Source organism: Sebastes umbrosus, chromosome 10, assembly GCF_015220745.1.
Source record: "Sebastes umbrosus isolate fSebUmb1 chromosome 10, fSebUmb1.pri, whole genome shotgun sequence".
NCBI lineage: Eukaryota > Metazoa > Chordata > Actinopteri > Perciformes > Sebastidae > Sebastes > Sebastes umbrosus.
The window spans coordinates 34,706,841-34,732,595 of NC_051278.1; the positions used below are offsets into that span (position 1 = coordinate 34,706,841).

The window sequence follows — 25,755 nt, forward strand, 5'->3', positions numbered from 1 at the left end:
GTCTTCCTTGGTGAAGAGCGGGGGTTGTTTCTTCCTTCTGCAGGTATGATGATATCAAAGTCTGATGGACACAACAATAGCTTAACTCGTCCGGCGAGGTCAGGAACTGTGGCTCGGTCTTAAGGTGAACGCGGCAGCGTTGGGTACCTCCTGTAGCAACGTGAAGTCGCAGTGGAAAAGGGAATGATTCTTCAGGTTGGCGTGCTTTTATCTCCTGTGAGATTGTGGGCGTGTCACCGGAAGGACCCCACATTTCCTGTTAGCCTCGTCCAATGGGAACCCTTGTTTGGATTCAAATTAAATTTCACACCCACCCGAGAGATTTCAAGAGTTGGCCGTTAGTCTGTATTACTGTTATCAGGCTTCTAATTTCCCATGTAGGCCGGTTCCTTAGGCCTATTCCTAAAGCTCTGCTTTAGGCCGCTCTTTGTCTGGTGAGGTCCCTACACTGGTTTCATATGAAACTAAAAAACCTAAGGAATCCATTGGTACCAACCATGTCATACTAGCTTGTTGCGAAGGAGGCTAAATAACGCTCCAAAGTTACGCTCAATTTTGGGGTACGCATAGAACCAATTTTCATTCACATATCTTGAGGTCAGAGGTCAAGAGACCCCTTTGAAAATAGCGATACCAGTTTTTCCTCGCCAAAATTTGGCGTAAGCTTGGAGCGTCATTTAGCTTCTTTTGCGACAAGCTAGTATAAAATTGTTACCAATGGATTCCTTAGGTTTTCTAGTTTCATATGTTGTCCCCTCGCACAAATCAACGGAACAAAAACACCGACACATCTCCGACAGTATGATAATAATGTACTTCCTGTTCCCAGTCTGATAGTCTGTAGACTATGTAGCCTATAGATGGTCTATAGATGCTGGCCATGATGAAATTAGTAGTTCATTAGTAAAAGAGGTATCTAATTACATATCGGAACCTCTCACTCATATTTGAAGTCGATCTATGGTATATATCTGGTATTGTTCCCAGGGACCTTTAAAAAGCAAAAATGATACTTTTATTTAAAACTGGTGATCCATCTAGCTTTACAAACTATCTTACTACCTTGCTTTTCAAACATTTTGGAAAACTTAATTTACACCAGAATTCTAATGCATTTAAATGATAATAACATCTTATATGAGCATCAATATGGATTTAGAAAGGGACATTCAACCTACAGTATATGGCGTTTTTACAACTCGTAGATAAAATACATGCAGCTACAAATGATCACAAATTTGCACCTGGTATTATTTTAGATCTCTCTAAAGCATTCAATGCTGTTAATCATGACATTTTGTTAACCAAATCGGCAACTTTGTCAAACTCTAAGGAGGCCTCCGTTCCTCTGTTCAGGAAACTGAACATTCTTTCAGTTTACGACATAAATATTTATCAGATATGTGTGTTTATATATAAATACATGTTCTGGCCTTCTTCTTTACCATCATCGTTTAGCAACTTCTTTAAATCTAATTCTCAAATTCATTCCCATGATACTAGACGGGTTAATCATCTTCACCAGAACGTGGCCGGTCCTCCCTCAGATATCCTGGTGTACAAATATGGAACACCAAAATACACGTTATCAACAGCTCGTTATCCTCAGAACATTTTAAAAGGAAATTATCATCACATTTAATTCATGATGTCTAACTATCTTTTGATATGTTTAGAAATATATTTTTTTCTTTTTCTCTGTACTGTTTTTTAATGTATTTCATTGTTTTTATTGGATTGTTTTCCACTGCTCATTTTGTGTGCTTCTTGTTGTTGTTTAACTTTTGTTGCATTTTTTAAAATGATGTAAGTTTAGATCTTTCTTCCATTTTTGTTATTGTTTTTTTCTCCTAGGGTTGGGGGTGGGAGGGTTGTGCAGTTTTAAGTATGTGCAAATAAATTAAACTTAAACCTAATAGATAAGGTATATTTTAATAAAATACAGATGTACCGACAGAATAGAGTATAAAGCAAAGAGGCTGATTCCATGCTGCGAGGCAGACGAGCGCTCGTCTGTCGGTTCACCTGAGGAGCTCAGTGATCCTGTGGATCAGATGAGTAGGCGGCCCTTAATGTAGACCAGGACACATTCACTACACGCTGCTAAAAGAATGAGGTCATATGTGACCCAGACCACCTCTGAATGTGGTCTGAAAGATCCGATCTCAATGCGTCCTCGATGCGTTCACACCTGTACTTAGAGCTGTCCACTTGTGATCGGATCACTGAGGACGCATGTTAATACTCAGTTAACAAAGATGTTTAAACTCTAAACTCCTGCTTTATTAATAACGATCATTTACTGAAACAGTCCAAAATATTATCAAAATGTCAACCTACTGAAACTAAAATACTTCAAAGTCAGTGAAGATGGTGAAGCTATTCAGGCAGATTATGTAACATGTCGTTATTCTGTGTAACTATGTCAATAGGTTGCTACCATTAAACCATTTAGCAGCAAGCTTGGAAATGGAAACAGCCTAAAGGAATGTCCTTGTTAATACTCTGAATTGGTACAAAGACATGCAGGCACATAATAAAACAAACTTGGCACATGATTTTTGTTGTACGGTTTAATCTTAATCACACAAGCAGAGGCACAAAACATCATACTTTCCTGCTTTTTTGCTGCAGAGAAACCTGTATTTTTCTCTACCTCCTTGCATTCTCTCTGTCCTTCCTCTCTCTGGGTTACATTCTACCTATTTTCCATTTTCTCCTTGTTTAACTCCTCTCCCTCCCCGTCTCTTTTTCAGGGAGGAGAAGAGTGAGCAGCTTTTGGACACCAGGCAGGAGCTTGAGAACATGGAAGTGGAGCTCAAGAGGCTTCAGCAAGAGGTAATGCAACTTAATCACACACCTACACAACACACACAGACACTTTCATATGACTTCATCTTTCCTTCCCCTGCTGCTCCCTCCTCTTTCTAAGCACTTTGTGTCTGCAGCTCTGCCAGGCTTTAATCAGCTAACTAGTGACTTAGCTCATTACAGGCTATTAGAGCTATCTTTAGTCTAGCAACAGCCTCACATGGCTTTTGATTTGAAGTGGGCAGCAGGCTGGATGCTGTAAACAAGGTGGATGAGTTCAGGGCACGGAGGACGTGTGTGTGTGTGTGTGTGTGTGTGTGTGTGTGTGTGTGTGTGTGTGTGTGTGTGTGCGTGTGCGTGTGCGTGTGTGCATGTGTGTGTGCGTGTGTGTGATAATTAATAGTGTGGAGACTTTGTTCTGTTCTTTATCCGTTTATATAACAGACATGACTGTTAGTTATTCATAGATAAGTTACCAGTCATACCACATTACAATCCACTGACTTCTAAAAACACCTGTAGCTTTTCATTTAGGATTGTTATCTGTTTACATCTTTGTTCATGTTAGTCCTTATTTCAAAATATGCATATATTCATGCTATATATTTGGCTGTCAACTCCTGCAGAGCTTCCAGTTGGCGTCAGATGCCCGGTCGGCGCGGGCCTATCGCGACGAGCTGGATGCGCTCAGAGAGAAAGCGATCCGCGTCGACAAACTGGAGAGCGAGCTGAGCCGATACAAGGAGAGGCTTCACGACATTGAGTTTTACAAGGCCAGAGTGGAGGTACACAACTCTTCACACAGAACACAGTGTTTGTTAAGGGACACCCCCTGGATGATTTAGCATTATGTAGCTGACATTAAAGGAACTACATATTGATGAAACAGTCTTGATGATATTAGTTCAAACTGGCCAAGTTGTAAACAGCACACAAGCAACCAATATGCAAGACCCCCAGCAACTTGCAATTTTCAGGTTGTAGCGGGCTCAGTTAAAGCTGGAGTGAAGATACTAGTATCATATGAAACTAGAAAACCTGATGAATCCATTGGTACCAATTTTATACTAGCTTGTCGCGAAATAAGCTAAATAACGCTCCAAGCTTACTCCAAATTTTGGTGAGGAAAAACCGGCATTGCTATTTTCAAAGGGGTCCCTTGACCTCTGACCTCCAGATCAGTGAATGTAAATGGGTTCTATGGGTACCCACGAGTCTCCCCTTTACAGACATGCCCACTTTATGATAATCACATGCAGTTTGGGGCAAGTCATAGTCAAGTCAGCACACTGACACACTGACAGCTGTTGTTGCCTGTTGGTCTGCAGTTTGACATGTTATGATTGGAGCATATTGTTTTCTGCTAAATGCAGTACCTGTGAGGGTTTCTGGATCAATATCTGTCATTGTTTTGTGTTGCTAATTGATTTACAATCATAAATATATACATACATTTGCATAAAGGGAGCATATTTGCTCACTCCCATATTGAGAGTGAGTATTAAATACAGGACAAATCTCCCTTTAAGGCACATTTTAAACAGATAAAAAATGTGTGAATATACAATTAATTGCGATTAACTATGGACAATCATGCGATTAATCATGATTCAATATTTTAATCGATTTAATTGATTGACAGCCCTAGTAATAATACAAATTTTCTGAAAAAGACGTCTTCAAAACCTTTTTCTTGTACTAGCTGCAGTGTTGATGTTTTGTTGTGTAACTTGTACTCTCTGCTGATGTGGTGGTTTGTGTAGGAGCTGAAGGAGGACAACCTGGTCCTGTTAGAGACTAAGAGCATGTTGGAGGAGCAGCTGGATGCTAGCAGGACACGCTCCGACAAACTGCACCTCCTGGAGAAAGAGAGTCTGCAGCTCAAATCCAAGATCCATGACTTTGAGATGGTGAGATGATGGATTTCTATATCCCTGTGATGAGTGTTAGAGCTAGACAAATCCAAAATCAGGGGCAGTAGTTTGGGCAGTCATTTCAGCAGGTTTGTTTATCTCAACACACTGTCTATGTCTCTATTATCTCCAGGAGCGGGACATGGACCGTAAACGTATGGAGGAGCTGTTGGAGGAGAACCTTGTGCTTGAGATGGCCCAGAAACAGAGCATGGACGAGTCGCTGCACCTGGGCTGGGAGCTGGAGCAACTATCCAAGACGCCAGATCTGACTGACGGTAAGATGAAGATGGAGCCAAGGATGTTTTTAAAACCAGAGAACAAGAACACGTTTCTGTATGTTGACTGAAAGTTAAACTACGAGGAGTGTTAAGGAAAGCAAAGGATGGAGTGGTGAGTTAAAATACCATGAGGCTGCCACTCACCTGAGGCTGCTACTCACCTGAGGCTGCCACTCACCTGAGGCTGCTACTCACCTGAGGCTGCCACTCAAATGAGGCTGCTACTCACCTCAGGCTGTCACTCACTTGAGGCTGCCACTCACCTGAGGCTGCCACTCATTTGAGGCTGCCACTCACCTGAGGCTGCCACTCACCTGAGGCTGCCACTCACCTGAGGCTGCTACTCACCTGAGGCTGCTACTCACCTGAGGCTGACACCCACCTGAGGCTGACACTCACCTGAGGCTGACACTCACCTGAGGCTGCTACTCACCTCAGGCTGACACTCACTTGAGGCTGCCACTCACCTGAGGCTGACACTCACCTGAGGCTGACACTCACTTGAGGGTGAGACTCACCTGAGGCTGACACTCACCTGAGGCTGACACTCACCTGAGGCTGTTACTCACCTCAGGCTGACACTCACCTGAGGCTGCCACTCACCTGAGGCTGACACTCACCTGAGGCTGACACTCACCTGAGGCTGCTACTCACCTGAGGGTGAGACTCACCTGAGGCTGCCATTCACCTGAGGCTGCCACTCACCTGAGGCTGCTACTCACCTGAGGCTGCCACTCACCTGAGGCTGCTACTCACCTGAGGCTGCCACTCAAATGAGGCTGCTACTCACCTCAGGCTGTCACTCACTTGAGGCTGCCACTCACCTGAGGCTGCCACTCATTTGAGGCTGCCACTCACCTGAGGCTGCCACTCACCTGAGGCTGCCACTCACCTGAGGCTGCTACTCACCTGAGGCTGCTACTCACCTGAGGCTGACACCCACCTGAGGCTGACACTCACCTGAGGCTGACACTCACCTGAGGCTGCTACTCACCTCAGGCTGACACTCACTTGAGGCTGCCACTCACCTGAGGCTGACACTCACCTGAGGCTGACACTCACTTGAGGGTGAGACTCACCTGAGGCTGACACTCACCTGAGGCTGACACTCACCTGAGGCTGTTACTCACCTCAGGCTGACACTCACCTGAGGCTGCCACTCACCTGAGGCTGACACTCACCTGAGGCTGACACTCACCTGAGGCTGCTACTCACCTGAGGGTGAGACTCACCTGAGGCTGACACTCACCTGAGGCTGACACTCACCTGAGGCTGACACTCACCTGAGGGTGAGACTCACCTGAGGCTGACACTCACCTGAGGCTGCCACTCACCTGAGGGTGAGACTCACCTGAGGCTGACACTCACCTGAGGCTGACACTCACCTGAGGCTGCCAGGCTGAAGGCTTCAGAAGGCCAACAGATCAGGCTTTAGTTTGCTCATTGGCTCTTGGCCCTGGTGTCATCCCCATGGCCCCTCTGCATTTGCCAGCCCCCACTGGGTTTTTTCTCCACTTGATTAAGACCTGTAATTAATATTCAGTGGCTCTTGGAGGATAATCTGTGCGTTTGGATTATGAAAGCTGTTAAGAGGTTTAACTAGCCAGGGATCTGGATAAAGACTTTGTGTTGTGTGTTTGTTAAAAGGCACTTTAAAAGCTTTAAGACCTGTGAAGTTAGACCCTAGGGCTTTGTATTCATTTATTTTTTGACGTACTGTGGTTTTGACTTTGAACACCAAAACTCTAAACCGAACTGTGATTTATTTATTAGTATTTGTTAAATCATTGATGTATAATCCACATTTTCTTGCTGTCATTGACTCAGCCCCTCAGAAGTCTCTGGGCGCAGAGGTGAATGAGCTGACCTCGAGCCGCCTGCTGAAGCTGGAGAAAGACAACCAGACCTTGCTGAAGACTGTGGAGGAGCTCAGGGGAGCAGCCAGTCAGGACACTGTGACAAAACTGGCCAAAGTCAGCCAGGAAAACCAGAAACTGAACCAGAAAGTAAGCCTTTTCTGTGGTTGATAGTTCAACCTTACTAATCATTGTAGTTAGTAAGTCATTTCCTGTCTTTTTCTTCTGGATAAACACACGTATGACGTATATTTCATTTGACATCATTGACATACTGATCTGATACAGTCTCAGTCCACAAGATTATTTCCGATGCTCTTCTTTGAGGGGTACCTCAGGGCTCCATTCTTGGTCCAATGCTCTTTCTAATTTACATCAATGATCTACTATCTCTGCTTCTTAAGAAATATTGCCCACACTGATTGCAGATGATACAAATGTACACATTTCACAATTTGATATAGTTCTAATAATGTTATTCAAAGGTCGTAGGTGAAATGCACGCTTCAACCCATTTCCATATACTAATCAAAAAATGGAACTTTAAAGGGACTATTTGTAACTTTCAGAAATGCTTCTTAACAGCGACACCTGTGGCCGTGAAATCAACGAAAGTCAGCGTCGGGCTCGCGCTTGCTCGCTCTCAATATACCTGAACGAGCATCGCTCAAAACAGTGAAGCGACACACGTCAGCTAAAACCACAATATCACTCTATATTTCAGCTGCTTGGCAGTAATGTTAGCTGACCAGACGGAGGTCTCTCCATGAACATGATTTAGATCTGATCCTAGTGTTGGCTTTTCCTGCCTAAGTGCAGGCTGAGGCAGCGGGGCTCTGCAGCATGTCTCCCCTGCTCTCTCCGCCCGCAACCGGAGAGAGAAGGGGAGACACAAGCACCCGGTCGGTAACGAGAAGACTACGTAAAGCTCCGTCACTTCACAAGACACGGTAAAGCTCTGTTGGACTGGAGGAGCTGCAGCAGTTATTTCTGCACAAACGTCCACTGTACATTCACTAGATATTCTCAGAGCTAAACTAACTCTTCTGCAGTGTGGAGTGAGCGCGCGTTCACGTCTAGAGGTGGAGCGAGCTGAGCTGTCTGAGTGAAGGAGAGCAGGCAGAGGAGGAGGGTACAGCGGCTACACGCGAACGCGCATATGCGAGCGCGCATGTGTGACGACCCACTACATTTATGCGCGTACAAAGTTACAAATAGTCCCTTTAATTAGTCATCTTATGCCTATCATACATATGACACCCTCTCACATCTAAAGTGTGTCTTAAGTCACAGAGTTTTTAGTCACAGACTATAATATTTTCAAAGACTGTCTTGCAGGGTCACTATTTGACTTACTTTGCCTTAAGCCTCTTTATTCCCTGCGGAGCATAGGCCATCGACGACCCCTCGCCACTTTCTCTTGTCTTGTGCTGCCCTTGCCAGTTCTTGCCAGGTGTGTCTGTTCTGTTTCATTTCGGCTTCAACGTCCCTCCGCCAGCTGTTACACGGTCGCCCTCTTTTTCTTTTCCCTTGGGGGTTCCATGTTAGAGCTTGCCTGGTGATGCTGTTGGGAGGCTTCCTGAGCGTATGGCCGATCCAAGTCCATTTCCTCCGCCTGATCTGGGTATCGATGGGTACCTGTCTTGTTACTTCCCATAGTCTGATGTTGCTGATGGTGTTTGGCCAGAATATGCGTAGGATCTGTCTCAGGCATCTGTTGATAAAGGACTGGATGTTTTTGAGAGATGTTTTTGTTGTTCACCATGTTTCTGAGCTATACAAGAGCACCGATTTCACATTTGAATTGAAGATTCTGATCTTTGTATGTGTGGTGATTTCACTTGAGCTCCAGATCTCTTTTGGCGATTAAAAAGCAGTTCTAGCCGTCCCTATCCTTGTTTTGGCGTCTTCATCTGAGCCTCCTATGATGTTAACGATACTTCCCAAGTAGGTGAATGATGAAACCTCCTCAAGAGCTGTGTTCTTGATGTAATAGGGGCATCATTCTTGTTGTTGATTCTCATGATCTTTGTCTTGGTTAGGTTGATGTTTAGTCCTAACTTTCCGATGTTGTGGCAAGATCGATAGTTTTCTCTTGCATCAGTGTTGCTTCTGTGTGAGAGAAAAGGTTGCAAGGTCGTCTGCAAAATCCAGGTCCTCGAGATGTTCTGTGAAGGTCCACTGGATGCCTCTCAGTTTCCCTTCAGTTGTCTGCCTCATGATCCAGTCGATGGATAGTAGGAACAGGAATGGAGATAGTAGACATCCCTGCCGCACACGGTGTTGACTTGGAACTTCTCTGAAGTTGCGCCATCATGTAGGACTTGGCAGTTCATTCCTTCGTAGGTGTTCTTCACTAGAGGTGATTTTGTAGGGAATTCCATAATGTGCCATTAATTTCCAGAGGGCTGACCTTTTTCGTAATCAATGAAGTTGACGTAGACTGTCCTGTTCCATTCTAGTGACTGTTCCAGAATGATTCTCAGAGTGGCTATCTGGTCTGAACATGATCTTCCTTGCCGAACGCCTGCCTGGTTGTTTCTGAGTAAATTGTCTACTGATTCAGGGTCACTATTTACAAGACTACAACTAGATTCCTTTTGAGATGATGTCACATCCAAATTTACATGAAGAAAAACTGTTGAAAAAGAAGTGTACAGAAATTGCTACAGCCCTTGAAATGCTCTTTGAGTATGCTATAGCTAGCTAGCTAGCTAGCTAGCTAACCACTGCCCTGAATGGGGCTACTTGCAAGCTAATGTTAGCTACTGGAATGTTTGCTATTAACCTACGAGCTAACTGTGTGTTTCAGCTGAAGATTGATGGCTTCAATCATATAAATCGACACACATGTATATATGAGAGAAAGAGAGCGAGCGAGTACTGCAGTCAGATTTATATGATTGAAGCCAGAAATCTTCAGCTGAAACGTACATTTAGCTCGTAGGCTAATAGCAAACATTCCAGCGCGTTAATGCGCTAATATGCACGCACCAAAGGCTTTTTCATGAGGATGGCTAACTTGCCACACCTGTGGCGCATTTGAGCACGAAGTGGGATCAGACAGAAGGCATTATTATAGGGGGGTGCATTAGAGGCTGTGACAATCAGGACACATTCACTACTTTCTCCCCCTTTAATCACAGACTATCCCCCTCATGACGCACTGCCAGTCTGGGAGTCTTGTAGAGAGTTTCCCTCAGAGGACACTTATTGTTGTCTGGGACTATGGAGATTATTTTTCAACTTTAGTTTTGAAACCAAACAATCTCTATCACATCACATTGCTTGCCACAGCCTCAGGCTATTATAATAAACATTGTGGAGCTTAGAGGACATTTTGTCCAGGATGAAGACACCGGGTGAAAGACTGACAGGAACGGACGGTCCTGAGGGAGTTATAAGCGGAGTGAACTGCCTGTTGATGCACAGAAGGAACTGTGTAGAATATTTAATCAAAACTACACGTTTAATGTGCACATAAGCACGCTGGTTACACCTAATGTAACCAGCGGATATCTGTTGTGTTTTTACGCATGCCGTAATTGTGGCTTGACAGCGTGCAACATCACTCTCTGTTGCAGCGGTGCGCTGTGCTGGCTCTATATATACTTATCTCATACGCACAAATTAATTAATGAGTGGAACATGATTAACATCTATGTAAGTATAATATTGTTATTATTTTAATTGTAGTGAAAACCGGGACAATTTGTCAGTGACTGTTGAAAACCGGGACATTTGAGTGTTTTACAGATATTTGTCGGGACTTGGGACACCCAGCTTGAAAACCGGGACTGTCCCAGACAAACCGGGACTGTCCCTGACAAACCGTGACGTCTGGTCACCGTAGTGTAAGGTCAACATTAGTTATATCGTTTTTTTAAAAGGATTTTTAATTTCACTTTGCAGCCTTGGTTGGAATTGCAGTTTAAGTTTCTGACCCTCATCAGGGTCCCCACCGAGATTAGCATATTGGACCAGCACTCCTCCATAATATATCACCCCAACACTTGACTTTAGACCTTTTCACACAGCAACAGTGAGAAATAAAAAAAGAAAAAGAATGAGAGGGTATAGAGGAGGGTGGATAGGAGGATGAAAGCAAAGCTGTAAATCCAGACAGCCCCGCATCGCCTTTTCTTTCCCAGTCTTTGACACCCAAACGCCCCTCGCTAAGAGAAGTCTCTCAGCTATTTTCAGAAACATAAGCCTCTCTCTGTGCCCTCTGAATAAAAAGCATAAAATTGTTTTTTTCTCTCACAAAGGGAAAATCCAGAGTGGGAAATTCATTTCCAAGTGACTTGAGGTCTAGAGCCAAAACACATTAAAATGTGAATGCAGCTCCTGGTAGACTCATTTAATGAGTATCAGTCTGATTGTGTGAATACATTCACTTGTATGCGTTTGTCTGCAGAGTCGTGACAGAATGAGGTGAGGTGATGTATTATATGTTTCTATCATGGATTAATAATTGCACCAGCTTCTTAGGGACTGGGAATCACATGTAAAATATTTGGCATTACTGAGCCTCCATCAGTGTTGGTTATTAAAACCAAATCAAGATAATGTGTCTTCTTAAAATGTTGCTTAAACATTGTTTCCAGTTGGAGCAGCTGGGGGGGGAACTGACAGCAGACAGAGAGTCGCTCCGCACCGCTGAATCACTCAGTACGGACCTGATGAAGGAAAAGGCTTTACTGGAGAAGACTCTGGAAACACTCCGAGAAAACTCTGAGAGACAGGTATATACACACGCACACACACACACACACACACACACACACACACACACACACACACACACACACCATATTCTACATTTGAATATATATTCGAATAATAAAAAACATTGTGAAAAAAAAGCAGCACTACTGCAGCTGTCTGCCTTGTGCACACTGAATGCACATCATGACGGGAGTTGCACGTCACTTTCATTAACTGAAAATGAAATGTAAGGTCAAACTGAACGAAGAATAATTCAACAACATCCGTAATGATGGCAGAGAAGTCCGTCACAGAGAGAGTAACTCTTTGTCCTAACAGCAAACCAACCACATTCCTATCAGCTGTGAGCTCCAGATCAGACTGGAGACGGAACCACTTAAAAGATGGGAGAGTAGTGCATACTATCCTCCGACATTTTTACTTTTTAAACAGAAAACACATATTTAATATTGTGATATTTACTGGAATTTACATACAATATAGCAAGTAGGAAGCTTTCAGGCGATCTCCCTCCAGCCAGCTGCCAGCTTATTTAGTTTTTTGTTGTAATGAGGAGTTATAAGTCCTCATTCAACTTCACCAATCAGCTGTTCCTTGTCCATTGCGGCGCTTTCAAAGCAAGCGACAGGAATAAAGAGAAACAAGTCATCCGACAAAAGTTCAGCTCAAACGGCGTGCTGTGCAGTGCTGCAGCAATCACTGCCAGTTATGACACGGTGTCATGGACATAATGCACAAAATTAGATATTTGAATTAGGGCTGTCAATCGATTAAAATATTTAATCGCAATTAATCACATGATTGTCCATAGTGGATCGCGATTAATTGCACATTTTTTTATTTGATCAAAATGTACCTTGAAGGGAAATTTGCCAAGTATTTATTACTCTTATCAACATTGGAGTGGACAAATATGCTGCTTCATGCAAATGTATGTATATATTTATTATTGGAAATCAATTACCAACACAAAACAATGACAGATATTGTCCAGAAACCCTCACAGGTACTGCATTTAACATAAAACAATATATGTTAAAATCACAACATGGCAAACTTAAGCCCAACAGGCAACAGACTTGACTATGACTTGCCAAAAAATGCATGGGATTATCATAAAGTAAAGGGTAAAGGGGAAACTCGTGGGTACCCATAGAACCCATTTACATTCACATATCTTGAGGTCAGAGGTCAAGGGACCCCTTTGAAAATGGCCATGCCAGTTTTTCCAGACCAAAATGTATTGTAAGTTCGGATCGTTATTTAACCTCCTTTGTTGATACTAATAGATTCCTTAGTTTTTTTAGTTTCATATGATTCCAGTATCTTCACTCCAGCTTTAAAACTGAGTCCGCTACAACCTAAAAATCACAAGTTGCGTTAATGAATTAAAGAAATTAGTGGCGTTAAAAAGAATTTGCGTTAACACGTTATTATCACGTTAACTTTGACAGCCCTACTTTGAATAGTTCAAACGTGGGTGTTTTTAGAACGAATATTCAAACCTAATTTTAGCCCATTTTGACAGCCCACACACTCCGATTTGATTTGGGAAGTTTATCGCAAAACAGAAGGTCATCATTTTAAATAACCCTCACTTATTCTTGATTTGTGCATCAGTATAAAGTATGTTAGTGTATTAAATCTTCTGAGTGATGTGATGACGTGTATGCCATTTCTGCTGAATGATTATTTACAGATTAGGCCCTTGTGTTGGTGATGGCAGAACAAGTTAGCGCAGTAAACCTAATATGTTATAGAGACGGACTTGATGAGAATGACTATAATCATAGCTTTGGAATATAGTTGATGTTGCAGTCTATATACGGGACAAGCTTATGGTCGGACACCCCAACACATTGAGACAAACGGGGCATTGATCCTATGCGTCATACTGTACACGCTGCTCTCTACAAAACTAGCATTGATTCTCGTTCCAGGAACCTCCAAGAAAATGTGTCATTTACTAAAGCTTATACAGAATTCTTTTGAGATCAATCTTTGTGCAATGTTTTGCATTTGGCTCAAAAAACTATTGGTGGAACTACCACTATGTTTTATTGACTACACAGATTTCTGGTACTCTGTGGCCCAGATGCAGTCGCTTGTTGTGTGTCTGCAGGGACTTTGTAGCTCTTAGACCCAAATCTGACACCTTTGATTAGTTTAACCATCTGATTTGTAAAATCCGCCTTCGGTGAGGCAGAGAAAACACGACACGCTGCTCTCACAGATTACTGTGATCAATTATATCCAGTTGGTTGTAAACATAATGAGAAGTAACTAATGCAATGTGGTTCCAAAACACATAATATTCAAATGAACTGTAGAATCCATACATTTCAATTATTCTGCTTGATAATTAGTTTAGTTTAGTTTTTCATCTAATTTAACTAAAATGAGAATTTGAAGCAGAACCTTTTCCAGTCTCAAATCTCTCTCCAAGCATCAGCTCATACAACCATTCTCATTACAGCGAGCTGGAATCCTTTCAAAAATAAAGTCACAGAACACATGAGAAAACGCGCAGAAAAAGTAAACCTTAAAGAGGACCTATTCTGCTTTTTGTGCTTTTCCCCTTTCCTTTAGTGTTTTGTATCATTTGTTGTGAATGTTAAAGGTCTGCAAAGTTACAAAGCTCAAAGTCCACGCCAAAGGGTGTTACTCTCCCCCACAGAAAACCTGCTCCTGAACTGCCTGAAATGCCTTGCTTGAAGTCCCGCCTTTTCCTCTGTAACGTGGTGATTTCACAAAGTAACACATTTGCGAAATACCCGCCTAGCGGCTAGTTTGGCACGCCCTCAAACAAAGCTAGTTCCAGCAGAATCCCAAGAGTTTGGCTCAGTTGACCAATCACAAGATTGGTTAAGAGCAGAGCAGATTAGGCTTTTTGGTGGGTCTGGGCTCAAACAGAGTGTTCCAGCCAGAGGGTGAAAAGAGGTGCTGCAGTACAGCCGGAATGAGAAAAGGAAAGAGTTTTTTTTTTTTACATTAAATCATGTAAACATGTTCTAGTAGAAACCCAAGATACAAGTATGCACCTGAAAATAAGTCCTCTTTAATTTGGTCAATTTAACAATTAATAATTCTTAAAACTAAGTGGCAAAATTGTTTAAAATGTCTGTTGGGGCACTTTTTTGCTAATTTTTTTTTAGTCAATTAGATCATTTATTTATAGTTTTTTTAACGCAATAGCTCAGGGATAAAAAATAAAATAAATTTGCAGTTATCCAAATAACAACTTTCTCCGAACAGCATATACTGTACATTTGTGGATCAAATGTTTTATCATGACAACCAAATCCTTACTCTGATTTTGTCTCATGACTTTGAGCAGCACACACAAAATGCACTCTTTTTGTTTGCTTGTTTTTGTCATATTGAACTTGATGGTGATTGTTGAGAGCACAGTGATGGTTTAGTTTGACCGTGATATATGAACATCATTTAGAGGCAGCACATTAAAGCATGTAAACACGTTTTAGTAGAAACCCAAAATACAAGTACAGTATGCACTTTAAAATAAGCAAAATAGGTCCCCTTTAAACATTTTCCACTCACTTCACTCACTTTAAACATGGCCCTAGGACATCATTAAAACTCTGCTATCTGTTCTCCAGCTGAAGGGTCTGGAGCAGGAGAACAAGCACCTGTGCCAGACGGTGTCGTCTCTGCGCCAGCGCTGCCAGGTCGGAGCTGAGGCCCGGGTCAAGGATGTGGAGAAAGAGAATCGCGTTCTCCACGAGTCCATCTGCGAGACAACCGCCAAACTTAATAAGATGGAGTTTGAAAGGAAACAACTACGTGAGTGACATGTTATTTGATAGCTTTTATGTGTCATTGGAATCAGTATCTTGACAGCTTCCTTTTTTATACATCAACTTCCTTGTGTTTTCATTTTGAATTCACAGGATCAACATTCTGGTTGTTTGTTCTTTTTATTTCTGCAGGTAAGGAGCTTGAAGTGGTGAAGGAGAAAGGTGAGAGAGCAGAAGAGTTGGAGATTCAGATGCAGAAGCTAAAAAGGGACAATGAGAGCCTGCAGAAGAAAGTTGCCAGTCTTGGAATCACCTGTGAAAAGGTTCGGTGCATGTTGTTTTCTGCCTGCTTTGTATTTTGAGTCAATGTCAGGGTGTCTGTATGCTCTGCTAGTCAGTCATTGCAAGTTTCCCCACATGGTTCCTCATCAGTTCCCTCTGCGTCGTGTATCAAATAAGATGTGGGATATTAGTTATTCTCCAAATCATTTAAGTAAATGTAGCAGTAACATGAGAAATGTACAGTATGTTTGTATTTGGCTCTGGTGCATCCTAGGGTATTTTCATATTAGGTACGATTGATCCGTACCGTGCCCGAGTACGATTAACCCCCCCCCCTCTCTGGTCAGCTTTCACATTAGTAAAGTTGTTCCGTACCCGAGTACACTTGCGTCATCATCCATGTGTATTTGTTTATGTTGAGATCAGCTGTTCTAGCAGCGTAGCTTCGTAAAACACTTCATTCAAACTGGACAGAAACTAAATAAAACTCACCTATACTGTTGTCGTTAGTCTTTCCAACAATCACCAACTCTGGTTTGATCTAAATAAACTCTGATTTCACAGAGTTTGATGTGAAAATAGGCCGACTCTACAGTTTGTCTCCCGTCTCTCTCTCTCTACCCGCTGAGCAGCTGAGCATCTCTTGTTCTTCGCAGACAGACAATTAAACCAGCTGGATAAAATAACAAAAATTTGCCCGACCCCAGCGCCTATTGTCTATATTTTAAGGAACCTCTGCCTGCCTTCCTACTGTATCATCCACGGCCGTGCAGTTCAGAGGATGAGATCGGTACATGCTGCGTGCAGATACAGACATACTGTAGATATGAAACAGATTTATATGTATACAGATTTCGGAGGAGACGGGCGGCGTTGAAAAAAGCCTGACCTTTCAAAACTACTACTACTACTTCTCGCGTTAAATAGCGGTCCACTTGTGTTTCGGTACGGTTGGCTTTCACACCTGATGCGAACCATACCCGAGTACACATGACCCGTACTCCAGACCACCTTTTCAAGTGGACTCGAGTACGGATCGACGAACCGCGCCCGAGCACTGCAATGGTGTCGCTCCCGCTTTTGAGCACATTTTAGTGCGCCTTCCACTACATTGACAACAATGAATTTGAGCACGCAAAAGACGTGCCATGTGTACGGCCCCTTCGGCTGCCATTACACAACACCATCAGGACCAGCTTGGTGTTGTGAGACAGAAACGCTTTACTCCTCATCTTCAATCATCACGTTTGTATGTGTGTAGGTGTCTTCCTTGGAGAAGGAGAACGCTGACCTGGAGGCAGAGGGCCGTCGTCTGAAGAAGAAGCTGGACACTCTGAAGAACATGGCCTTCCAGCTGGAGATGCTGGAAAAGGAAAACTCCCAGCTGGAGCATGAAAACCTGGAGCTTCGGCGCTCGGCTGAGAGTCTCCGGTCAGCGGGGGCTAAGGCTGCTCAGCTGGAAGCCGAGAACCGGGAGTTGGAGAGTGAGAGGAGCCAGATGAAGCGCAGCCTGGAGCTGCTCAAAGCCTCGTCCAAAAAGACGGAGAGATTAGAGGTAAGACTTCAGCACTGCCAGTTATACAGCAGGTACTTCTGTGACTGGAGAGCAGTGAGACGCAGCTAAAATTTAACTATGTACGGCAAGAAGCTTTGTTTGAGAAATACAAATCAGACTACTGCTAGTTCTAGTATTTAGTCAGCATCAGTGGTGCTTATGCGGGAGTAGTATTGTTATGAGAACCGGTACTCCGGTACCAAGTCGATGCCAAAATTCTAGAAAAGTGACTGTACTTTTTCTACAGTACTGAAGGTACCGTACGATGCCTGTAATGGTCGTTGGTAGTGATGTGACTGTGAGGAACATTTTCCCACCGGTTAATAAACTTGTGACAACACCGGTGTTACGATTACAGATGAAGGTCAACATGTGCAGAACGCTGACTCTGATCTGTACCATCAGGTGGTGGTGTGTCTGGCCTCTCCGGTAGAGCTTTTGCTGCGGGGCTCCGCTGCGGGGATCTACCTGGTGCCGCTGCTCCGTGACAGCTCCATCCACCTTGCGGCAATAACCTCATTAACGTTCTGGTTCCCTTATAGCACTGTGATTAAACGTGAAATATTGCAGCTTATTCCTGCTCCTACTTCTCTGAGCTGATGGACCAGATGCGTTCATGGTCAGTATGTAGCGTCCGTCGTCTGACTATTGATTGATAACACGCCGTTGATACGCCAAAATGAACTAAATGGATCAATTCTTTTCATTTATTACTAAAAGGCTACATGCCTCTGTTTTTTGTAATGTTCAAATGCTTTTAATAAAAGAGTACATGTTGAATTACAGTACAGGGGATTTATTGTTATTGTTGATTTGTTTTTTGTACCGTGGTATCGAATTTGTATCGAGAATCGTGGAAATTCACTGGTATTGGTATCGACTACTAGATTTCTGGTACCGTAACATCCCTATGCGTGAGTTATCAGGTCCTTAACGGAGACGTGTGCCGTTACACAAGCTCATGCAGAACAGCTGTAGAGTCAAAGGCACTTTACATGTTACATTTTTGTAATTTATTGTCAACAATGAATATTTTTACAGGTAAATTACAGGGCATCTGGAATATAATGGCATCAGGGAGCAGCGCAACTAGTTCACGGATGCTTTTAATATCCTAATGTGGCTTCTTCTCTCCCAGGTGAGTTACCAGGGCCTAGATACAGAGAACCAGCGCCTGCAGAAGGCATTAGAGAACAGCAGCAAGAAGATTCAACAGTTGGAGGTCGAGCTGCAAGAGGTGGAGACTGAGAATCAAACCCTCCAACGCACCCTGGAGGAGCTCAAGATCTCCAGTAAACGCCTAGAGCAGCTGGAGCAAGAGGTAGGGAAAAAAATAACCTTTAACTAGGGCTGTCAATCCATTAAAATATTGAATAGTAATTAATCGCATGATTGTCTGTAGTTAATCGCGATTAATCGCAAATTGATTCCCAGCAGAGTTGGATTATCCCAGATTATTTGTCAAAATCGATTTTTGGCCTTTTAAATTAATCTGTGTCCACTTTTAGCCAAACATGTATTTACAAGGCATTTAGACTAAAAGTAAATCCCATCCATCTGCTCTGCATTACGCCCTCCTCTACCCCCCCGTTATCCCTCAGAACAAGACTCTGGAGCAGGAAAGCTCCCAGCTAGAGAAAGACAAGAAGCTTCTGGAGAAGGAGAACAAGCGGCTGAGGCAGCAGGCCGAGATCCGTGACTCCAAACTGGATGACGACAACCAGCGGATCTCCGCCTTGGAGAAAGAGAACCGGACCATGGGCAAGGAGATGATCTTCTTCAGGGACTCCTGCACGAGAGTCAAAGACCTGGAGAGGGAGAACAAGGAGCTGGTCAAACTGGGCACTATCGATAAGAAGACCCTCAATGCACTCAGAGAGGTAAGAATAGAAGTTAGAGTGTCATTTGCTTCCAGATTTATCTATCATGATCCTAAGGAACCTTCCTTAGGAAGTGCCAAACTATTTTTCTTTTAAAGTCGTGAAGACACTTGAAGAAACAGACAAAAATAGTTTTTTCAATTACTCTACTAAATTCTGTTTTAGTGGTAACTAATGGGCGGGTCCATCTGCGTTCTTTTTCTTTTTTTTCAAATGGAAACACCCACTCAGTCATTAGTAAAAAGCAGTGATGTAGGTAACCAAAGTAAACTAATCAACAAGGTTATGAATAATGTGAACACCAGCACTAGCTGAGGCAAGGTTAGCTGTGCTAAGTTTGGAAATAACTGAAAGAGTTATTTTGGCTTTTTTAAAGTGGGTTTGTATGTATTCTCCCGTATACTACCTTCTGCGAGGTCAAATTATTGTTTTTGGTGTCTTTGAAGACCGCAATATAACGGCTTCCAATCCCCGTCGGAAAGGGCTGTCTGACAGTGAGGTAAAGCGGCTGTGGACGGGAGCAGCAGAAAAATGTATTTTACGCTATATTTAGAATATTTTCACCGCTTAACCTCACCATCAGACAGCCCTTTCAGACGGGGAACTGAAGCTGTTATATTGCTGTCTTCAAAGCCACCAGACACCATTCATAAAACCAGTCATTTTACCACTCAGAACATAGGAGTAGCTGGTCTACCGCTGCATCCATCGGTTCGTTTGATGGTGTTATTGTGCGACCTTCGGATCCGAACTAACGTGGTGTCCACAGTAGTACATCGCTCAGCTTCCATGCCGGTACTCTTGTATGCTTCAAACTGGGAGCATGCTGACCGCCATCTAAGTTACTGTATGTGAATTGAATACACTGACTATAAGGATGTATATTTACTGTAGATGTAGCAGCCTCATCATGCAGAAACCTACGTTAGGTCATGTGGGAAAAATAGCATTTTGACGCTAAAACAAACATACTTGGACAAAAAATTTTAATGTTCGGGTTTGGTTCATTATTATGCATTATTATGAGTTATTGAAGAATTAATGGAAGGTGGTAGTACTCAGTGTGTGCATGTGTGTGTTTAGGAGCTTGTGAGTGAGAAGCTGCGGACTCAGCAGATGACTAATGATCTGGAGAAACTGACCCATGAGTTGGAGAAGATTGGACTGAACAAGGAGAGGCTGCTGCATGACGAGAGCTCTGACTACAGGTATCGTCTCACAAAGGCACACACAAACCACAATGTTCACCTTCCTGTGATGGCTCTTAAAATGGAGAACTAAAATAAGAAATGAGTCGATCATCTTGGGGTCAGAATCAATAAAAGTGATCAGTACAGGCCAAATAAGTCAGCCCTCTGGCCCATTTGACATCAAGTGTTGAAGTTTTAATGAATCAAAGCCTATTGCAGAATCCTCCTGTGGGACTTTTCTGAGCCAATACCTCCCCCACCTGCTGCTACACTCTTGCCAAGAAGTCAGTCGGCCTTGCTATACTGTGGCTATGACGATAATGCATTATCTGTGTTAAGGATTACAAATGTGTGATCACACTCTAGACTGGAGACCACAGAGCTAACTGGAGTATTTATTTTCAGGTTCAAGCTCCTGGAAACCAAACTGGAGTCGACTCTGAAATCATCTTTGGAGATTAAAGAGGAGAAGATCGCCGCCCTAGAGGCCAGACTGCAGGAGTCCTCCAACCTCAACCAGCAACTTCGCCAGGAGCTCAAGACAGTCAGTAACACATACATACGAAAATCTATACATTTAAATATAGAAATAGACGCACAAACATCCAGTATGTTGGATGTGCTTCATGTAGATGCTTAGCTCCAACACAATACAGTATTAAAAGTAGGGCTGTCAAAGTTAACACCATAATAATGCGTTAACGCAAATTCAAACGGCACTAATTTCTTTAATGAATTAATGCAACTTAAGATTTTACAATTAAAGTTAGAGTGAAGATAATGGCATCATTTGAAACTATAAAACCTGATGAATCCATCGGTACCAACCATGTCATACTTGTCGTAAAGGAGGATAAATAACGCTCCGAACTTACACTAAATGTTGGCGAGGAAAAACTGTCATGGCCATTTTCAAAGGGGTCCCTTGACCTCTGACCTCCAGATCAGTGAATGTAAATGGGTTCTATGGGTACCCACGAGTCTCCCCTTTACAGACATGCCCACTTTATGATAATCACATGCAGTTTGGGGCAAGTCATAGTCAAGTCAGCACACTGACGCACTGACAGCTGTTGTTGCCTGTTGGGCTGCAGTTTGCCATGTTATGATTGGAGCATATTGTTTTATGTTAAATGCAGTACCTGTGAGGGTTTCTGGATCAATATCTGTCATTGATTAGTGTTGTTGATTAACTTCCAATAATAAATATATACATATATGTGCATAAAGCAGCATATTTGCCCACTCCCATGTTGATAAGAGTATCAAATACTTGATAAGTCTTCCTTTTAAGGTACATTTTGAACAGATTAAAAATGTGTGATTCATTTTCGATTAATCGCGATTAACTATGGACAATCATGCGATTAATTATGATTCAATATTTTAATCGATTGACAGCCCTAATAAAAACACATTCCTCCCACTAAGCCAAAACACCAGCCCGTCCACTTGAGAACAGCGTGTCCCAAAGTCTTTCCCCTGCAGTCCAAAACACGAGAAACACTGAAAACACTGAGGGCTTCTCAAGGCCGATACATTATTTATTCATCCAGTCTTCCGCTTCTATCGCCAGCTTATCTATTCATGAGGCAGCAGGAGTCTGAGAAAGAGGTGGAGTGGAGGATGTCTGCTTTCCTTTAGGGAGGCATTTGTGTTTTGAACCCGCTGACACAAATCTGATCCAACGCTAAAGGGCTGAGGTCTCTGTATATGAACTCTGAGTTACAGCTGTGAAACTATAATGGATCCTGTCTGCTGTTGTACTCCACCATTACTCATGCCATCTTCTACTAGTGTAGTCTGTAATTTCACAGTCAAGCCTGGAGTCTTATTTTGTTTTCAATGGTCCTGGATTTACTGTACATGATATTTATGTTGAAGGAATTCAATTTATTGTACTGAAGGACCACAAAAAATACTCAAAGTGAAGTGTTGACTCACGTCTCTCTCCAGGTGAAGAAAAACTACGAGGCGCTGCGTCAGAGAGAGGAGGAGGAGAGGATGGTGCATAGCTCGCCCCCTAGAGGAGGGGAGGAGCCTCAGGTTGTCAGTAAGTGGGAGAAAGAGAGTCACGAAGCCACCAGAGAACTGCTGAAAGTCAAAGACCGACTCATTGAGGTGGAGAGGAATGTAAGTCAGCACAATATCAGGACGGCTTTTGGGACTTTTCCCAATATGAATTGTGAACAAACACATTTGGATTGTGTGCTTTTCTCTGAATGTATTCTTGTATATCCAATGTCTTATATTATGTGTCTGTTTTTCCCAGAATGCCACACTGCAGGCAGAGAAGGCGGCCCTGAGGAGCCAGCTCAAACAGCTGGAAACTCAGAGCTCTAACCTGCAGGCTCAGATAGTGGCCGTTCAGAGACAAACGGCTTCTTTACAGGAGAACAATACAACGCTACAGACGCAGAACGCCAACCTGCAGGTAATCCCCTCCACATCCTACACAATATAGTGTCCAGTACTTCTCACAGAGGAAGACATTACACATATAGATAACAACGCTACCAGTTTAGTGGTGTACAACTGAAATCTAAGCATCAAGCATGCAATCAATAGAACTTAGTGTCTCACTAAAATACACGAACATGAGCAGACAGAAACACGTTTATATTATTGTTAGAATACTCTGCCTCACACTCACAAGACACTATAGATTACAATCAATGGTAGACACACTCAGCTGACACATCAACCAAATGTGAAACAGATCATGGAAGTGAAGATTTGAAGATATCGCACACTAGCTTGACTTATTTCAATACGAAGGACCTGATAACCATTTTAAAGTGCATCCAAAGTGCAGTGTGGCGGCTGTAGCTCAGTGAGTTGAGCGGGTTGTCCTTAAACCACAAGGTTAGCAGTTTGATCCCCGGCTCCTACTGTCTGCATGTCCTTGAGTGAGACACCGAGGCTCGTCACAGCAGCCCACTGCTCCTAAATGCCTAGGATGGGTTAAATGCAGAGGTCAAATTTCATGTATGTGCCTGTATGTATATGACGGATATTATAAAGTTAATTTTTTAATTTTTCTTTTTTAAAGGGACTGTTTGTAAGAATCAGAATGTCTTGTTAACAGCGACACCTGTGGCCGTTAAGTCAACGAAAGTCAACGTCGGGTTCGCGCTTGTGCTCGCACACGTCAGCTAAAAACACAATATCACTCTATATTTCAGCTGCTTGGCAGTAATGTTAGCTGACCAGACGAAGGTCTCTCCATGAATCAATGCTGATCCTAGTGTTGGCTTTTCCTGCCTCAGCCTCCCGACCACGGCCGGAGGGAACGGGGGAGACGCCGGAGTTTTGGTCGGAGACGATAACGTTTCTCTCTGCGGAGACCCGTCACTTCACAAGACACGGGAAACCTCTGTTGGTCTGGAGGAGCTGCAGCAGTTATTTCTGCACAAACGTCCACTGTACATTCACTAGATATTCTCAGAGCTAAACTAACTCTTCTGCAGTGTGGAGTGAGCAGCATGCACGTGAGAGGTGGAGCAACCTGTGAGTGAAGGCAAACAGAGGAGCAGAGTACAGCAGAGACTCCGGTCCTGGAGACCAAAGCTACGGTCTCCCCCGCGTCCTCCGACCGCGGCCAACACTGTTTAACAGACGGGCTTCACCAGATACAACCAAGAGGTTTTGGTGCTTCATTGTAGTTTGTGTTGGAGTCTGAGTCTGAACAGCATAGCCACACACGAGCGCGCATGGGACACCGACCCACAATGATTTATACGTGTAAGAAGTTATAAACAGTCCCTTTAAGTCATTTCAAAAAACACCTCAACATTTTTATCTGTTCAAAATCTACATTAAAAGGGAGATTTGTCAAGTATTTAATCCTCTTATCAACATGGGAGTGGACAAATATGCTGCTTTATGCAAATATATGTATATATTTATTATTGGAAGTCAATTAACAACACAAAACAATGACAGATATTAGGGCGGTTGTGGCTCAGAGGGTAGAGCAGGTTGTCCACCAATCGGAAGGTTGGTGGTTCGATCCCCCGGCTGCTCCAGGTCACATGTTGATGTGTCCTTGAGCAAGACACTTAACCCCAAATTGCTCCCGAAGGCATAGCCAGTGTGAATGAGATTAGATCCTGATGGTCAAAGTTGGTACCTTAGTCTCTGCCATCAGTGTATGAATGAATGGGTGAATGCTGACATGTAGTGTAAAGAGCTTTGAGTGGTCGGAAGACTAGAAAAGCGCTATATAAATGCAAGTCCAAGTCCATTTAACATATTGTCCAGAAACCTTCACAGGTACTGCATTTAGCATAAAACAATATGCTGCAATCATAACATGGCAAACTGCAGCCCAACAGGCAACAACAGCTGTCAGTGTGTCAGTGTGCTGACTTGACTATGACTTGCCCCAAACTGCATGTGATTATCATAAAGTGGGCATGTCTGTAAAGGGGAGACTCGTTTACACTCACATACCTGGAGGTCAGAGGTCAAGGTGCCCTTTGAAAATGGACATGACAGTTTTTCCTCGCCAACATTTAGCGTAAGTTTGGAACGTTATTTAGCCTCCTGCCCAACAAGCTAGTATGACATGGTTGGTACCGATGGATTCCTCAGGTTTTTTATAGTTTCATATGATGATCATACAATAAAACTGAGCCTGCTGCAACCTAAAAATCGACTAAAAAGTCTCATTATGCGTTAAAGAAATTAGTGGCATTAAAACAAATTAGCATTAATACGTTATTATCGTGTTAACTTTGACAGCCATAATAAATACCTAATATGTATGATAAATATATGATTATACTAGGGTCATGATTGTTCCTAATAGGATCAGATAGTTGCATAACATGTTTCCTGGAATATTCTATACAAAACAGCATAAAGAATTCTACATTTCAAATACACACAGCAAAGCTATCTGTCCTTCTGTCAACAGGGCTCTGTTTGTACAGTTACCTTGTCAGACTGCTTAGCTCCCTGCTATGGATTTAGACCAGTACTCCCTGGTTGGCAGCAATTCAAACCCTACTTATGGGTGACGGGATTTACCCCGACCATACAGTAGCTTCTAGCTGTGTGGGTGTGGCTGTACATCTCTTGATGTGTCTGGGTTGTGTGTATGTGAGAAGAGGTGTGTGCACTGGACGTAAAAAGCTGTTTCTGTTTAAATGTACAGAAAGTGTGTCAGCACCTGGACAGAATGTGTGTGTATTCATGATTGAAGAGGGATTTGAGACGAGGAAACCACTGTGACCACAAAGGAAACATGAAAAGAAGCAGTTTGTGTAGATGGAGCTACAGAGACAGAGACACAGTGCCCCCTGTAGACAGACACCCCAACCACTTGTACTTCCTTTACTTCATGTCCTTTGATAGTTGATTTGAGACGGGTCTGATTGCAGTCGTGGAGGGGCGTTTCTGTAGAGCATGACAGGAACGCCCACTGCTTTGTTTGGCTTGTGGAGTACAGGAACACTCCCTTTTTCTTCTTCTCTATGTTCTCAATGCACAGCTGT

The 25,755-nt window shown here is 43.1% G+C and overlaps 1 protein-coding gene across 12 annotated transcripts in view; it reads left to right on the plus strand.

The window, feature by feature from the left end:
- LOC119495206 (girdin-like) overlaps positions 1–25,755 on the plus strand; it is a 169,996-nt gene that overhangs the window by 119,113 nt on the left and 25,128 nt on the right. For all 12 annotated transcript variants that reach the window (XR_005208394.1, XR_005208395.1, XR_005208397.1 and 9 more), the window contains 15 exons: positions 2,757–2,838; positions 3,438–3,596; positions 4,575–4,721; positions 4,858–5,002; positions 6,833–7,011; positions 11,469–11,606; positions 15,210–15,393; positions 15,540–15,670; positions 16,891–17,184; positions 18,323–18,505; positions 18,786–19,064; positions 20,148–20,272; positions 20,660–20,798; positions 22,211–22,387; positions 22,527–22,688. Coding sequence is in view for 8 of the 12 variants with exons in the window: in XM_037781456.1 (XP_037637384.1) it covers positions 2,757–2,838; positions 3,438–3,596; positions 4,575–4,721; positions 4,858–5,002; positions 6,833–7,011; positions 11,469–11,606; positions 15,210–15,393; positions 15,540–15,670; positions 16,891–17,184; positions 18,323–18,505; positions 18,786–19,064; positions 20,148–20,272; positions 20,660–20,798; positions 22,211–22,387; positions 22,527–22,688 (2,524 nt within the window). In the remaining 4 variants the exon portion in view is untranslated. The remainder of the gene's footprint in view (positions 1–2,756; positions 2,839–3,437; positions 3,597–4,574; positions 4,722–4,857; positions 5,003–6,832; positions 7,012–11,468; positions 11,607–15,209; positions 15,394–15,539; positions 15,671–16,890; positions 17,185–18,322; positions 18,506–18,785; positions 19,065–20,147; positions 20,273–20,659; positions 20,799–22,210; positions 22,388–22,526; positions 22,689–25,755) is intronic.